Source organism: Phacochoerus africanus, chromosome 12 (assembly GCF_016906955.1).
Source record: "Phacochoerus africanus isolate WHEZ1 chromosome 12, ROS_Pafr_v1, whole genome shotgun sequence".
NCBI classification, from domain to species: Eukaryota; Metazoa; Chordata; class Mammalia; order Artiodactyla; family Suidae; genus Phacochoerus; species Phacochoerus africanus.
The window spans coordinates 70265053-70281534 of NC_062555.1; the positions used below are offsets into that span (position 1 = coordinate 70265053).

The 16482-nt window shown below is 49.8% G+C and overlaps 1 protein-coding gene across 1 annotated transcript in view; it reads left to right on the plus strand.

The window, feature by feature from the left end:
• The window catches only part of IL2RA (interleukin 2 receptor subunit alpha), a 53624-nt gene extending 47685 nt beyond the window's left edge, over positions 1–5939 (plus strand). The window contains exon 8 of the mRNA XM_047754862.1: positions 2891–5939. Within this exon, the coding sequence (XP_047610818.1) occupies positions 2891–2915 (25 nt within the window). The 3' untranslated portion in view covers positions 2916–5939. The remainder of the gene's footprint in view (positions 1–2890) is intronic.
• The last annotated feature ends 10543 nt before the right edge of the window (positions 5940–16482 follow it).

A 16482-nucleotide genomic window follows, 5' to 3' on the forward strand; every position in this document is an offset into this window, starting at 1 on the left:
AAGTATATAGGAGTTCCCGTTGTGGTGCAGCAGAAACGAATCCGACTAGGAACTGTGAGGTTGCAGGTTCGATCCCTGGCCTTGCTCAGTGTGTTAAGGATCTGGTGTTGCCATGAGCTGTGGTGCAGGTCACAGAAGCAGCTCGGATGTGGTGTTGCTGTGGCTGTGGTGTAGGCCAGTAGCTAGCTGCAGCTCCGATTGGACCCCTAGCTGGGGAACCTCCATATGCTATGGGTGTGGCCCTAAAAAAATTAAAGTACATAAACTTACAATGAAATAAATTATATTAAAAACAAAGTTCATAAGTACTCAAAATTAATCATTTTCTAAGTATTTTACTACATTCTTTGCTCTCAGGGTGATTTCTATCTGCCTGTGTGTATCGAGGAAACACCATATATGACAGTTTTAAGCTGCACATCTCGCTCCAACTCTGTATTCAGGGATTGGTGGCCTGAAACTGGGAAGAGTGGGGATATTTACACCAGGGAAAAGGGCCGACTTTTTCAGGGAGCTGGTTGTTAAACATTTACCAACACACCAGCAAGTGCCAGGGGTGCTGTGGGCAAGGTAGGAGGGGATCAGACCTTCCTATGAGCCAAATAAGAGCTGGGGAAGTTTAGGACTCACTGTCCCATATGGTCGCTACTGGCCACATGTGGATATTTAGGTTTAAACTTAAATAAATTAGGAGTTCCCTTCGTGGCTCAGTGGCTAATGAACCCAACTAGGATCCATGAGGATGCAGGTTCCACCCCCGGCCTCGCTCAGTGGGTTAAGGATCTGGCGTTGCCATGAGCTGTGGTGTAGGTCACGGATGCGGCTCAGATCCTGCATTGCTGTGGCTGTGGTGTAGGCCGGCAGCTGTAGCCCCGATTCCACCCCTAGCCTGGGAACCTCCATATGCCGCCCTAAAAAGCAAAAAAAAAAAAAAAGAAATAAACTTTTAAAAATCACCTAAAAAAATAAACTTAACTAAATTAAATACAATTAAAAATTCAGCTTATTCACGGAATAACCCCATTTCAGGTGTTTGCTAGCCACACGTGGCTCCCTTATTGGACAAACACAGGAAACATCCCCACGCATCACAGGAAGGTCTTACGGTACAGCACTGGCTAGAAATTAGGAGCTTCCAATTCATGAAAATCCCGTAGCGCAGAGAGTTACTATTATTATTCCTTTTCTGCAACTCTCGGCTTCTGTATCGTTCTAAAATTTTTACAGAAATATTAATATAGCTGTTGGTCAGAAGGTACAAACTTTCAGTTCGAAGATGACTAATTCTGGGGATCGGGTGCGCAGCATAGGTGACTATGATTGAGCCCAATCATATATTCCCTAAAGCTGCTAGGAGACGCCTCTGAAGTGGTCACCCCCAAAAAGAAGCAAGAATCATCTGATGCCATAACCCAGGGGGTGGCAATTACGTTGCAACAGATAAATGTATCAAATCGACACCCCTACACCTTAAACTTCCACCCCTTTCCATGTCAGCTGTATCTCAATTTAAAGGCTGCCATGAGAGTGTCTCCTACGAACCAGGCACTTACCGCCAGGGCCTAACAATCCATACACATGGCCCCTGCTCTCAGAAGCCTACAGACTCGTGGAGGAGAAGAGAAAACTAAATAGAAACTTCAAATATGATTTATTAAAGCCTAAGATCGAGGTGTTACTGGAGCAGAGAGAGAGGACACTGATCCTACACGCAGGTGCCCAGAAGGCTTTCCGGGCTGGCAATGCCTGCTGCACCTGCGTGGGGCGGGGGGAAGCAGGGGGCAGGAGGGACAGGAAGGCGGGGCAAAGGGCACTGTCATGTTTGGGGGGTCGAGCTGCTCTGAACACGAGGGCGTAAAGCGATGCTGCAGGCAGAGCTGGCTGGGCACCAAGTCATGGGAGGTCTGGCCAGAGGGAGGAGCTTGGACCCTGTCCCGAGGCATCGTGGAGCCCCAGAAGCTCACTTACAGGACGTGGTAGCACTGGCCCTTTGAATGGTCCAGCCACAACTGAGGCTGGATTTAAGGCGGGTAACGGGTAATGGTGGTGGCAGCTTGATTGTGTTGCGATGGAATAAATACAGGCAGGGGGCGGGGAGAGCATGGACTGAGTCGGAGGCATAGGTTTAAAAGGAAGAAAAGAACAGAGAAATACAAGAGTCAGGGGGTGGTGGCTGATTGGAAGTGGGGGTTAAGGAAGACGGCTGACCTGGCTGACCCGGGATGACGCCAGGTTTTAGAGGGGGGGGGGACCACAGTCAGCACAACTAGGATGAATTGCAAAGTGTGGGTGGAGGAGGGAGCACCCCCGCCCCGAGCACAGCCCACCCTAGACTCAACCCTGAGACCCCCTTGGCCTCCACCCACGAAACTGTGCGGGTCTCAGGCTCTTTCTCAGCTCCACTCACTGCCCCCCGCTCCGATCGCGGTGCCGTGAGGACCAGTCTTGGCCGCTGGAGGGGTGGAAGGGCCGTGAGGTCGGCATGCGGGAAGATCACAGTATCCTAGGTGGCATTTAAAGTTAGCGGGTCGGGAGTGTCCGCTGTGGCTCAGCGGGTGAAGAACCCGACTCATATCCATGAGGACGCAGGTTCCATCCCTGGCCTCGCTCAGCAGGTTAAGCATCTGGCGTTGCCCTGAGCTGTGGTGTAGGTTGCAGATGCAGCTTGGATCTGGTGTGGCTGTGGCTGTGGCTGTGGCGTAGGCCGGCAGCTGCAGCTCCGATTGGACCCCTAGCCCGGGAACTTCTATATGCCCCGGGTGTGACCCTAAAAAGAAAAAAAAAAAGAAAGAAAGAAAAGGATGAATAAAGTTAGCAGGGCTGTGGGGGCGGACGCTGAATGCTCCACCACATCATCTTTCTTGACTCTGACTTGGTGATATCACTGCAGGAAGAAGAACAGAAGGACCATCTAGAAAACCAAGGGCAGTAAGAAGCCAAGAGCAGCCCGCAGAGGTCACGACCCACAGTCAAAATCAACGAAGCGAAACACTCATCCAAGAAGCATCTCCTGGTCCCGTGGGTCTGGGGCAGCTCTGCAGTCACATCCCGAAAACCTCGGCAACTGCAACCCCATCGTGACACCAGCGCTGGAGCATCAGTGCGTGAGCGGGACCTGTGTCCAGGCAGCAAGTCTAAGATCGCTGGAGGAACACGGAGGAACAACCACAATTCTTGGCCCTGTTTTCACCTATATGGGCTCATTAAAGCAGGACCGGCATGGAATGCTGTCCACACCACGTACGGCACAGAGAGGAGCAGCTTCCCGCTAAGTTCATCCCGATTTCTCAGGTTAGAAATGGCAAGGACAGCCCTGGCACTAAGACGAATAGACACGCACGCTCTCCACCCTGTGCAACTGGACCTTGTCCCTTGAGCCACATGGATCCTTTCCCAGCCTCTGGCTGACTGGCTCATTCTCCTACTCACATCCTTTAATGAGAGCCCTCAAAGACCCCTGGACTGGCAACGAGGAACCCATTTGTCCCTAGCTTAGTCCTCTGAACCAGCCCCCTTCCACTGAGCCTTCAATTTTGAGTTTCTAAAGAGCAGAGGCCTTGGTGAGATAAGCTTTGGGTAAAGACCAAAAGAGGGCAGCCCAGCCCTTGGAAATGCAGGGCTTCGCTCTTTGAAAGGACTTCCCTGGAGTTAATGTCAGGAGAAGCAGCAGCAGCGAGGTCCCAGGAAATGGGTTATTCCAGTCAAACAGCCTCAGCTCTGAGTAACTGATGGGCCTCTTTAGTAAGAGCTGGGATTCTTTGGGATTGCTGAAAATGAGACGCTGCCTTTGGCCTGCACAAATTTAATGTTTACAGACAGACACACGATGTGCAAATGTGTACATTTCCAAAGAAGTGTCATGAAAACACCGATAAAGGAGCAACGCTTTCAATGTTTGTGGAGGGAAAGAAAAAAAGAAGCAGTTGGGGTGGGGGGGAGAACAGAGTGGCTGTGGAAGAGGTCACCCCAGCCGTCCTCACACTGTCACCAAAACATGGAGTGAATCCAGATCACCCAGAGGCCTCGTTCAACCCCAGAAGGCTGGGCCCACGTCCCGGTCCTGAGTCCGCAGGTCTGGGGTCGGGCCCGAGAACTTACATTTCTAACGGGTTGCAGGTGATGCTGCAGGTGCTGCTGGTCCGGGGGCCAGGCTTTGAGAAGCACGGGTTAGACCTCTCTGCAGCCCACCCCCAACGCCCACGGTAAAAATCGGCCTCAGGTGCTGAGACCAACCTCTCGTGTGAGATCCCAGGTCGCCAATCAGTTGACTCAGCTGTCCTGGTTGAACAATTAAGGAGACTAATGAAAAATTTAACCAGCAGCCAGTTTTCATTTCTAAAGGCAGGAAAGTGTTATGAAAAAAACAGGCAGGTGTCTGCAGGTCCATCTCCAGATTCAAGAACCATTTTCTGTCCTCTGTGACCAACCAAGTACAATGAGATGCCAAGGCCACCCCACCCCCACCCCGTCCCCCGTGCATGTTTTCTGGGTAAACTCACGTTGAGAGGAATCTCAGACCCGAACCACAAATCTTAATCTTACTTATTTTACTTGAGTACAGTTGGATCATCATTCCTCACTTTAGGAGAGGGAGGTCTATGAGATAAAAGTGTTCTCCTAAGACGGTTGACCCTTGAACAACTTGGGTCTGAACTTCAAGGGTCCCCGCATAAGCAGATGTTTTTCTCAGTAAATACTACAGTTCTACACCATCCGTGGTTGGTTGAATCCACAGATGCAGAATCATCGATACAGAGGGACCACAGGCACACAGAGCCCGTGGATACAGAGGGCCAACTACAACTTACATCTGGATTTTTACTGCACGGAGGGAGGGGCTCACATGGCCCCATGTTGTTCAAGGGTCTCTCCTTCTCGGACACGTGTATGGTGGGGTTTCCAGAAGCTCCAGGGATGATGTCGCCACTCCAGTGTTAAGATAGGAGTTTACTACTGTTGTTTATACACAAATCAATGAATAGGATTTTTTAAATTTCTTGGTGTAAATATAGTAAACGTCACTAGACAGAACTACATAAACAAAAGCGTGGGGCGACCCCAATACTTTTTAATAAGGTAAAAAAAAAAAAGCAAACAAGCACTCATCGTCGGTCATTTCACAAATAAATCAAAACCATGGTGAGATACCACTTCATACCCACGAAGGTGACAATAAGGGGACAAGGGAAATAACACGGTTGACATGAATGTGGCGGAACAGAAACCCTGGCGCGTTGCGGGTGGGAATGCAAAACGGTGCAGCCACTGTGGTGGTCCTTCCTCAAAAAGTTAAACACGGAATTGCCACGTGACCCAGCGATTCCACTCCTGGGTATGTCGCCCAGGAAAGAAGACAACCCACGTCCACACGGGAATTGTACGTGTCGGTTTATAACGGCATTATGGCCAAATAGCCAGGAAATGGAAACCACCCGAATGCCCACCAGTGGGTAAATGGATGAGCCAACGGTGGTCTCCGCACACGGCGATATGAGTCTGCCATGAAAAGAATGAGTCCCGAGAAAGCCTATGGCGTCCACAAGCTAAGAACCATGAAGCAAAGTGAAAGAAGCCGCCACACAGGTCACATGTTGTACAATTCCTTCTATGCCAAGTGTCCAGAACAGGCAGCTCCAAAGAGACAAAAAGCAAGTGAGTGATCACCGGGGCGGGGGCGAGTGGCCCTTTATGGGTACAGGGTGTTTTTCTGAATGACTGGCCACCAGGGGCCTGCTGCCTAGCACAGAGAACTCCACCTGATCTTCTGAGATTAAAAAAAAACAAAAAAACAAAAAAAAAACAGTGATAATCTGTGTGGGAAAAGAATCTGAAAGAGAATGGCTGTGTGTACGCGTGTCACGGAATCACTCTGTTGTGCAGCAGAAGGGAATCACAACCTTGTACATTAACTACACACTTCAATAAAGATTTTATTTTTATTGGTATTTGTTTATTTTTGCTTTTTAGGGCCACACCTGCGAAATATGGAGGTTTCCAGGCTAGGGGTCAAATCGGAGCTACAGCTGCTGGTCTACACCACAGCCACACCAGAGCCGAGCTGCATCTGTGACCTACACCGCAGTTCATGGCAACACTGGAGCCTTAACCCACGGAGCGAGGCCAGGGATTGAACCTGCAACCTCTTGGTTCCTAGTGGGATTCATTTCCGCTGCGCCGTGACGGGAACTCCAGTACAGATTTTAAAGATGAGGGGGGGAAGCACAGCAGTGTTGTGAATATGCCAGATGCCACTGAACTGGTTATGACGGCTAATTGTATGTTCGGTGAATTTCACCCCAATTAAGACAGAAAAAGAGGTCCTGAGAGTAACTATCTGAGCACAGCTGGTTCCCGTCTCGACTCTCAAAGAAGGGTCCCCAGAGCTCACGGTGGAGGACTCGGGTCTTCCCGACGTTTCCATGGTGACGTGCTTTCGAGTCTTCTGTTAGGTCAGTTAGTATGAGACTCCGAATAATTTTTTTCAAAAACCAAAATTAACATATTTTAACATATTGCTAAGGTCTACTCAAGACTCAAATTCAGGATTCTACTGAGAACTATGAAATTTGCATAGCTTCCAGGAAGAAGGCTGCTATTGATAAGTTACTAGAACTGCCTTGAGTTGGTTTCGGTTTTTAATGGCTGGCACTCGCTCGGCTAACTTATAGATGACTGTCAGTCCTTTTCATATCGGGGCTGTGTCCGACGGCCCCCAACATGCAGTCATCACGTTCCATTCGACTGGCTGCGGGTTTTCCTACTTCTCCACAATGGGCAGCCATTGATCTCGGCATCAGTGATGCTGTTGGCCAGACTTTTCAAATCACTAGGTTGTTGGGGACGCATCTGCCGTATGTGGAAATTCCCAGGCTAGGAGTCAAATTGGAGCTGCAGCCACTGGCCTGTACCCTAGCCACAGCAACGCAGGATCCGAGACACATTTTCAGCCTACACAGCAACGCCAGATCCGAGCGCGTCTGTGACCTATGCGACAGTTTGTGGCAATGCTGGATCCATAACCGACTGAGTGGGGCCAGGGATCGAACCCGCATCCTCATGGATACTAGTCAGGTTTTTAACCCTCTGAGCCACAACAGGAACTCCCAAATAACTAGGTGATTTGGGATGAATGTGTTTCTGTTTACAGATACTCATTATGATTGTCAGTGTCCAGTCTGACATAAAGAAGCCATAACTCCCTTCTTAATGAGAAAAAAACCCTAAACAAACTGCACATCAATGACCCTTCCCAGGTCCGTGAGAACACTGAAGTCACAGGGCAAACCTCTGCCCCAAGTTGAAGTGACAGGCAGGTGGACACAGAGAATCACAGCTTTTTCCTGGAGCGGATGCCCAGAACCAGCCCCTGCTCAGGGAGACCTAATCCTGTGACTGCTGGCAGCTCAGCGTGGATGCACCTGGGTGCAAAAACTCCAGGGGTCCAGTCACAGGAGCCCCTACACGTGGTCCATGAGTTTTACCTCCAGGAGGTGCCAGGTGCTCATGGTGAAAGTCAAAGAAACCCCCCCCCCTGCTTGCAGTGGGGGTGGGGGCGGGGGAGCCACTATTGAGACACACTGGATGCTCGGTGGTCCTTAACAAGGCTTGGCCTCGGGAGACACGGCTTTCCTAGTTATCCTGGATTTTAAGAGAACCTAATCCACCAGGGGAAGGGAGACGCCCAACTAACACCAGCTCTGGCCTTGCACATGGGGTAAGGAAATAACAACTCTGCCCCCACCCCACGTCCCACCTGAGGGGTGGGGCAGAGAGGCACAGCCACAGGCTCACGAAAACACCAAGCCTGACCCGTCATCGCAGGAGAGAACAACGTCCCAGTGCCTCACCACATCGGCCGGGCTCCTGTGTGATAACAGAGAACCACACCTCTCAGACCCTATTTAAGAAAAAGTCTAGGAGTTCCCTTGTGGTTCAGTGGGTTAAGGATCTGGTGTTGTCACTGCAGGGGCTCAGGCCCCTGCTGTGGTATGAGTTTGATCCCTGGCCCAGGAAGTTCCACATACCAATGAGCACAACCAAAAAAAAAAAAAAAAAGTCTCCAGAGAAAATCCAGGGAAACCGCAGAGATAGAAACACCACCAGAGAGGTGATTCCAGCCTCTGACACCACATACAGCAAACACCAAACACAACCTCATTCTTACGCAGATAAACACAAAGCCCCACACCAAAGGTCAGCTGATTTCAGTGACTTTTATCTAGTGTATCTGTCCAGCTTTCAACCACAAATTACAAGGCATACTAAAAGGCTGAAAATGCAGTTTGAAGAGACAGAGCCAGCATCAGAACCAAATCCGGAAGTGGCAGAAACAGGGAGTTCCAGCTGTGGCACAGTGGAAATGAATCCCACTAGCATCCATGAGGACACAGGTTCGATCCCTGACCTTGCCCAGTGGGGTGGAGATATGGCATTGCCATGAGCTGTGGTGTAGGTTGTGGACGAGGCTCAGATCTCATGTTGCTGTGGCTGTGGTGCAGGCCAGCAGCTGCTGCACCAATTCGACGCCTAGCCTGGGAACTTCCATATGCCATGGGTGCAGCCCTAAAAAGCCAAAAGGAGAAAAAGAAATGGCAGAGATGTTGGGATGATCAGATGGAGAATTTAAAACAACCACGGACAACAAGCCATCCTGACAGACTGCCATGCCCCCCTAAATCCACCCTTCCATTGGTCACAAAAGCCCCTGGTTTTAGTGGAACACAGCTAAGGATTATGTTTGCCAGGCTCCCTTGCAGCTAAGTGTGACCACGTGACCAATTTGACCAATGGGACAGGAGTGTCGTAAAGTGAGCGGTTTCCAGAATGTGCCCTTGAAGAGAAGAGGTGTGCCTGCCCCTTCTTCACCTCTGCCACGGCTGACAGGTGGCCTTGGTGCTGGGAGTTAGAACCACCAGTGAGAGAGAAACTACAAGTTAAGTTTGATGGGAAAATAAAACCAAAGGAGTCTGGATGTTGAGCACCAAGGAGAGACCACACCAGGGCTGCTGACTCTTGCTCTGCACCTAAGACACAGATACCCTCCCTTTAGGTGCTGTGCCTCTGCCCTCCTTAGAGCACATCTGTACCAGCATCCCACAGCCATCATCCACCCCCACCGACATCAGACATACTCGTGCCCCTCCCTCGAATTTGGCTCATACAGTCATATCGGTGTCAAAATATTTTCAATGGAAAATAGGACAAGAATTAGCATTCAACATGTAAGCAGGCTTCCAAGTAAATACACGTTTTCTGTTCCATAAACATCACCTAAAAATGTTTCCCTCTAGAAGGCAAACAAGTATATCTGAGGAAACGGCATCGATTCTCTGTACTAATTGGACAACTTCCTTACTCATCTTTAGAGAATGAGTGTAGTTCATTTGCAATGTCCCTGAAGGCTTTTCCAAGAGTGTGGGCTCAGATGGGGATGCTTCTGGCAGGTGGGGATTTCAGGTTAAGTCAGGAATCAGAAAGAGAGAGCTGCTGAAATGTTCACTGCCAATCTCTTTGTTATTTCATTCCTCTTTTGAAGGAGTGCAGTGCAAACCCGTGTCCTCTTCATCTATAATAAGTTATCCTTCATATATGAGTTATTCTACTGATTTGAGGGTGGGATCAGAGGCTATTCCATGTGGAAAAACAGGCTAAGAACTGCCTTCATGCAGTCAGGTAAGGTGGATGGCTAAGGGCTTTCCACTACTTGGCTTGGAAGGGAAAGTTTAGCTTCAGCACTTTAGACTACCTCAAAGGAACAGAACCTAAGAGAGAAGTTATATAGTGTTTGAAATCGTCAGCGGAGTAAATGCTTTAGAGCAAAGTGGTGAACGAGGAAGCAGTACCATTAATCCGTAAAGAGTAGAAGATGCAGCAGGAGATGTGCTGGCACCTCCCTGTCTTTCCATGCCCTGTTCTCTACTGTTAGGGGCTGAATCTTTGCCAACGACACTTCCCAGATGCTCTTGTCCCAGCCGCAGGCTAAGGTGGTTAATGGGAAGTTCTAGAAAGAGTTTGGAGGACAGATGAAAAAAGAGAAGCCATACTCCTTCCTGTCTGCGTCTAGTGGCATCTCCATCAGCCAGAGATGGCTGTGGGCTCAGCAGCCCCGGTAAGGAGAGCAGCAGTTGGCTGCCATTACAGGGTCCAAAAATATATGTGGTTCCCGCAGCACCGATTTCAGGGGCAGCCGAGTTTCCTCCAGGGTCAGCCCTAAGAATACTCCTGGTCTCAAGTAACATCACCTCCTCCCCTGGTTCTTCCAGACCTGGCTTCCTGCAATACAAACCTTTTCCGTTTTGCTACTTTAGCCCTTTGGACACTCTGTAACCAGATCCCTGTATAAAATGTGTCGCTTAGGTTCCCATTTCTGGCCAAGATGGAGGAATAGGGACTAAGTTTAGTCCCCATTCCCAAAACAACTAAAAAATGGGGGGGGGGGGGATGAGATAACACTTTTCAAGACATTGAATGTGAGGCAGTGAAGGACATTAATCCCTAAGGAATGAGAAGCAAATGAGGTGAGCCTATGCTGGCCCTGGCTTGCCGCCCTGAGGAAGTCTCAGGTGTGGGGCAGGGAGAAGGGACCCCCTCAGAGACCAGCAAACGCGATGATTTGGAGAGGGGGCTGAGTGTCCAGGGAGACCCAGACCAGTCACAGCAAGGACACTGAGGAAAGAGCAGTACCGGGAGTGAACATGAAACCTGCAGGTTCTGGAAAGACTGCTTTAGTGTTCTTCATTTCAGCAGAGTGCTGACCATCCAGTGCATGAGAGGAAACTACTCAGGCCAGGAAAAGAGCTGCCCTAAAGAACTGGAGGAAAAACACACAGCTCACATGGGCGTCAACAGTAATGCCTGTTTCGACCAGCCAGCCTGAAGCAACACCTAATCCCATTATTCATGGGAGGGCTCAGAGGGGCCACCCCTAGACTGCAAATCCTGCCTGACACAGCTTCAAAGCAAGACCCAAAAGGATCAAAGCGTATCCAAGCAATTAACTGTACCCCGGAACTAAGCTCGAGAATGCTTACAGGAAAGTAAAAAATACCCAGCAGCCAGCCAGATAAAATCTATGATCCAGTCAAGATATACAGCTATGCAAATAAGCAGGAACCTGTATGACTCACAAGGAGTAACGGTCAATCAAAACCAAAGTGGAACTGAGAGAAAGGTTAGAATTAGCCAAGCACATTAAAACAGCAACAAAAACTTTATTCCATGTGTTTAAAAAGCTAGAGGAAAGATAATACATGTTAAGTGGAGACATGGAAGATATTTTTTTAAAAGACCCAAATCAAATTTCTACATATGAAACTTTAAATCTCAGACTAAAAATCCACTAGATAGGGATTAACAGCAGATTAAACACTGCAGAAGAAAAGATTAGTGAACTTGAAGAGACAGCAATAGAAACCAACCAAAGTAAAACACAGAGGAGAATAAAAGACTTGGGAAAAAAAATATCTGTGACTTCCGGAAAAGATTAAAAAGAAACCATGTATGCAAAATAAAACATAAAGGGGGAAAAGACAAAACAAAACAAAACAAAACAAAACAAAAAAGCCCTCGCACGTGAAAAGAGAGTCAACATCTTAGGGAAATGCAAATCAACAGTACAATGAGATGCTACCTCACACCCATCAGGATGGCTGCTATCAAAAAACAGAAATAGGAGTTCCCATTGTGGCACAGTAGAAACAATCCAACTAGGAACCATGAGGTTGTGGGTTCAATCCCTGGCCTTGATCAGTGAGTTAAGGATCTGGCATTGCCGTGAGCTGTGGTGTAGGTTGCAGATGCAGCTCAGATCTGGTGTGGCTGTGGCTCTGGCGTAGGCCGGTAGCAACAGCTCCGAGTAGACCCCTGGCCTGGGAACCTCCATATGCCATGGGTGTAGCTCTAAAAAAGACACAAGACAAAAACAAACACACAGAAAATAACAAGCGGTGGCAAAGAAGTGGAGAAATTGAAAGCCTGGTAGACCATTAGTAGGAATGTAAAATGGTGTAGCCACTGTTGCTCAAAAAACTAAAAAAAGAGCTACCCTATGATTTGGTGATTCCACTTCTGAGTATATACCCCAAAGAATAAAAATCAGGGTCTCAAAAAGCTATCTGTACACCCATGTTCATGGCAGCATTATTCATAACAGCTAAAACATGGAAGCAACCCCAGTGTGCATCCGCAGATGAATGGATAAATAAGATGTGGTCTTTATACACAGTGGAATAGTTTCCAGACTTAGAAAGGGAGGAAATTTTGCAATATGCAACAACATGGATGAATCTTGACGACATTGTGCTAATGAAATAAGCCAATCACGAAAAGACAACCGCTGTCTGATTCTACGAACATGAGGTATTTGGAGGAGCAAAATCATAGACAGAAGGTGGAATGGGGGCTGTCAGGGCTGCAGGGGCTGGGGGATGGTGAGTCATTGTTTCATGGCTACAGCATTTCAATTCTGCAAGATGAAGGGAGTTCTGAAGATGGACAGGCTTAAGGCCAGGAATTCAAAAAGGGTTAAAACGGTAGATTTTGTGTTATAACTTCCTACCACAATTTTTTAAAGTACTTACTGTTTGATTCCATTTACTTTATGTAAATTCCTATAAAATGCAAACTAATGTACAGTGACAGAAAGCAGACGGTCAGGGGAGGGACAGGCAGGGGCAGAGAGAGGATTACCAAGGGGCACTGTATGGCTGTGGTTCTACAGGGGCAGACACGTCAAAACTTAGCAGTTGTGCCCTTCAAACATGTGCTGTACACCAATTAACCCCCCACACACAAAATTTTCTAAAAAGTTCACCTCTTTTTAAAATTCCTGGCTGGATTGCAGGTGTTTTAGGGGACTGGTCTCTGACTGAAATGTCTTCTGGTCTCACCAGCCAGTAGGTTCTGGTGGGACCACGCTGTTGGTAATAACCCATAGTTCCTTGTTTCTTGCCCCACCTGATAGTGTAGAATTTCAGTCCTGCACACACTCACAGACACACACACACACACACACACACACACACACTAGCTCACTCAGATACCTTTGGGAGTCTCCAGCAGCCAGCTGGCAGAACGGCATTTGCACTAAAACAAGTTCCACGTGCCCTAGACTCTCACTGCATCCTCCGTGAACCCTGCATCCTCCGCTCAGACCTCCAGCTCGTCTTAGCATCAAGTTCTCACTCACAGCCAGGGCCCGAAGGGTTCACCTGACTCGCCCAGAGAGGTGTGAACTCCAGCAGTGAAGCCAGGTGAGCAGGACTTCCCGTCTGTGCAGATTCAGAAGATGGCATGAAACTTGTGCCGGGGTCCCTGGACGTTAAGCTCCCCACATTCTCACTTCACAAATCGGCAGCACCACTCTCTAGGGAACACCTGCAAACAGCAGACTTCAGGGCCATGTGAGACGCTGACACATAAAGTATTACCCCTGGGGAAGTGAGAAAGTCAGACACCAAACCGTGTTCTGAGTCCCTACAACCACCTACGCTTGGACTCAGGAAAACAAAGTCACCGGATGCTAATCTGCTGGTTCAAAGAGCATCCACCAGGTGCGGGACAAAGAAGGTGGGAGACCTGGCCAGGAGAACTGGCTTCCCTCCCGATGCCCAGTCTCCCCGCCAGCCCCACCAGCCCCGCCAGCTCAGCCCTGCCAGCCTTGGTGTCAGGGAAAAGGGGGAGGGGTGTCTAGCTCAGTGCCTCCCCCTTCCCCTGCCCAGGGCTCTGCAGAGGGAGCAGGTTCTGATCCAAGCACCCCATTAAATCGAGACCCGAGAACCTGGGCAGCTACATAGCGTGACAGAGACATTCGTCAGAGTGATCCCGGGAAGCTTTTCGTGACATGTGCATGTATCAAAACATCAAATTGGACATCTTCAGTGTATGTAATTTTTATACATCAAAGATACCTCAATCAAGCTGTTTCTGGAGTTCTCCCGTGACTCAGCAGGTGAAAGATCAGGCGTTTCACTGCAGTGGCTTGGGTCGCCACTGTGACATGGGTTTGATCCCCGGCTCTGGCACCCCCCCCCAAAAAAAAACAACTAAACTAAAAATGAATAAATAAAGCCTTTTTTTTTTTTTTTTTAAGAGCCTAGGAGAGTCTAGATATTTTGAGAACAGCAGCCAAACACAAATCCTGCACCATCAAGGGAAAAGCCAGGGAGAGTTACCACAGATGGTCTAAGCTCTGAGCTCCCCCAGGGCGAATGTGCCCTGAACAGGACCCAAATGTCCCCAGGTGTCCACGTGGGTGTGAGGGGTGGACTGCAGGCGAGGACAGATGGGCACACTCGCCAGGCTTCAGCAAGGAAGGAGACTGGGCGCAGGGAGGGAGCCAAGGCCAGGACCCATTGGCACCCACAGGCTTGCAGGTTGCCAGCTGCTGGGCCTGGAACAGGGAGTCCCCACTCAGCACCTGGGGACTTCCGATTCAGGGTGGGACGCCCCCTCCTGTGTGTGGCCAATTGTAACACCCCCCTCAACAACCCCCCACCCCCACCCTGAGAATCCCAGCTGCCTGAGCTCCCAAGGAGGAAAAAGGCAGTAGAATCCTGGGAGGAATTTTAAACTAAACTCTGATGGAATTGGCGATGGAGAGCTTACTGGCATGGACGGAGGAAAGGCAGGGAGTGGCCGAGATGGGACCCAGGGCACCGGGCAGGTCAGAGGCTGAGTCAGAAAGTAAGGTCACGAATCTGCAAGGCTTCTGCCCCCCGGGTCCTGCGAGGGTGGCTGTCTGCTCGCTTTCCCTGGAGGAATCAGATGGCAGCTTCACTCCCCAAACTACACCGGAGGGGTGTGCAGGCTCTTCCTCTCCTCCCCCCAATAGCACCCTCCAGAGAGATGTCTCAGTCACTGCAAGCTGACAAACCTGTGCTGGGCTCCTCAGAGGCAATGATATTAGAGAATAAATAAGCCGTAAGTACAGGGGGCACACGACACCTCTAATGGGTACAAGGGCTCACGAGCTCTCAGCGGGCTCCCCAACCCCGTGCAGAACCACCCTTTTCGCACTCAGGCCTGGCTGTGTGAGTTGCTTCAGATCTCAGCACAAACTGGGATAAAATGTAGCTCCAAAAGGAAACGAACGTGCACGCTATAAGCCACTAGTATGTGGGGGCTGTGTGTCACTGAGCCCAGCTTGGCCGATTCTGACCCATACACTGCCACTCAGAGATGCACGGAGATTGCAGCTTCCGTTTAATCTACAATGAATCAGGCCTCACCCACTTGTGGGCAGGAAAAAAAACTAAGCAAACAAAATGTCCTGTCCGATTGAAATAATCCCTGTGAGCAGTTCAGTTTTTCCTAAACAAAAAGGTTCAGGAGTTTCCTGGTGGTCTAGCGGTTAAGGATTTAGTGTTCTGACTGTTGCGGCTCGGTGTTGCGGCTCGGGTTCGATCCCTGGCCTGGGAACTTCTGCATGCAGGAGGTGTGGCCAAAAATAAATGAACGAATGAATGAATGACGCTCAGTTTCTGAAATATCCTCTCCCTCCCTCTGCGTCTTGCCCTAGATGGTTCCAGGTAGTGTGGGCAGAGGAAGAGGCTCTGGACTTCGGGGCCCTGGCAAGAGCCTGGTCCTTCACTTTCTCCAGACCCTGAGGCCAGCTGTCCAGCTGGACTTCTCAGCCGAGGCTGCATCAGGCATAAACAGTGACCTGGTCTCTCGAGGTCCAGTTACCACCCCCGCTGGCTCTTCCCTGCAGACCCAGACCCCTCTTGGCTCCTACCAGACTCATAGCCCATTCTGGGGGTCCTGTGACCATGGAACCCATGCAGGCACCTCCCCTCACCACTGTCAGCCTGCTGGAAAGCTCCCTGGCCAGACTGGAAGCTATGCACTGGGCCGCAAGCATGCAGGGCCTCTCTGCTCCTGGACACACCGCAGCTGGGGGGGGGGGGGGGGGGGGGGGGGGGAAACACTGGCTGAGCATCTGCCGGTGGAGGGACATCAAGAGGCACGTCTTAGCCAAGTCCCGGCTGAAGAAGGCAGTGGCCCTTCAGCTCTTCCACACACCTGACCCTGTCCTGCACCTGCCTCCCTATCTGCCATATCACATCTCCTGGGCAAGACCGGGCCCACAGTCCCCCTAATTCCTTGTATGTAAAACTCTCAGAAGCTACAGCCACCAAACGTCACACTTGCTATGCTAGAGGCGGCATCAAAGGCAGCATCCTTTCTCCAGACCGTAATCTGACCTCAAGCCTATCTCTTTATTCCTCGGCTTAGAAATCCTACCGTGGGATAGTTCATGAAGCACACTAGAAAGTGTTTCGTGCGATGCTGGTGAGGTCAAACCGTCCCCTGTCACCGGCTAGCTGTGTGGCCTTGGAAATCTTACCTAACCTCCCGATCCTCCAAGTCTGAGCTGGTAAAATGCGTGTATTGGTTCCTTTGCTGGTTTTGTTTTGTTTTGTTTTGGTCTTTTTGCCTTTTCTAGGGCCGCTCCCGCGGCATATGGAGGTTCCCAGGCTAGGG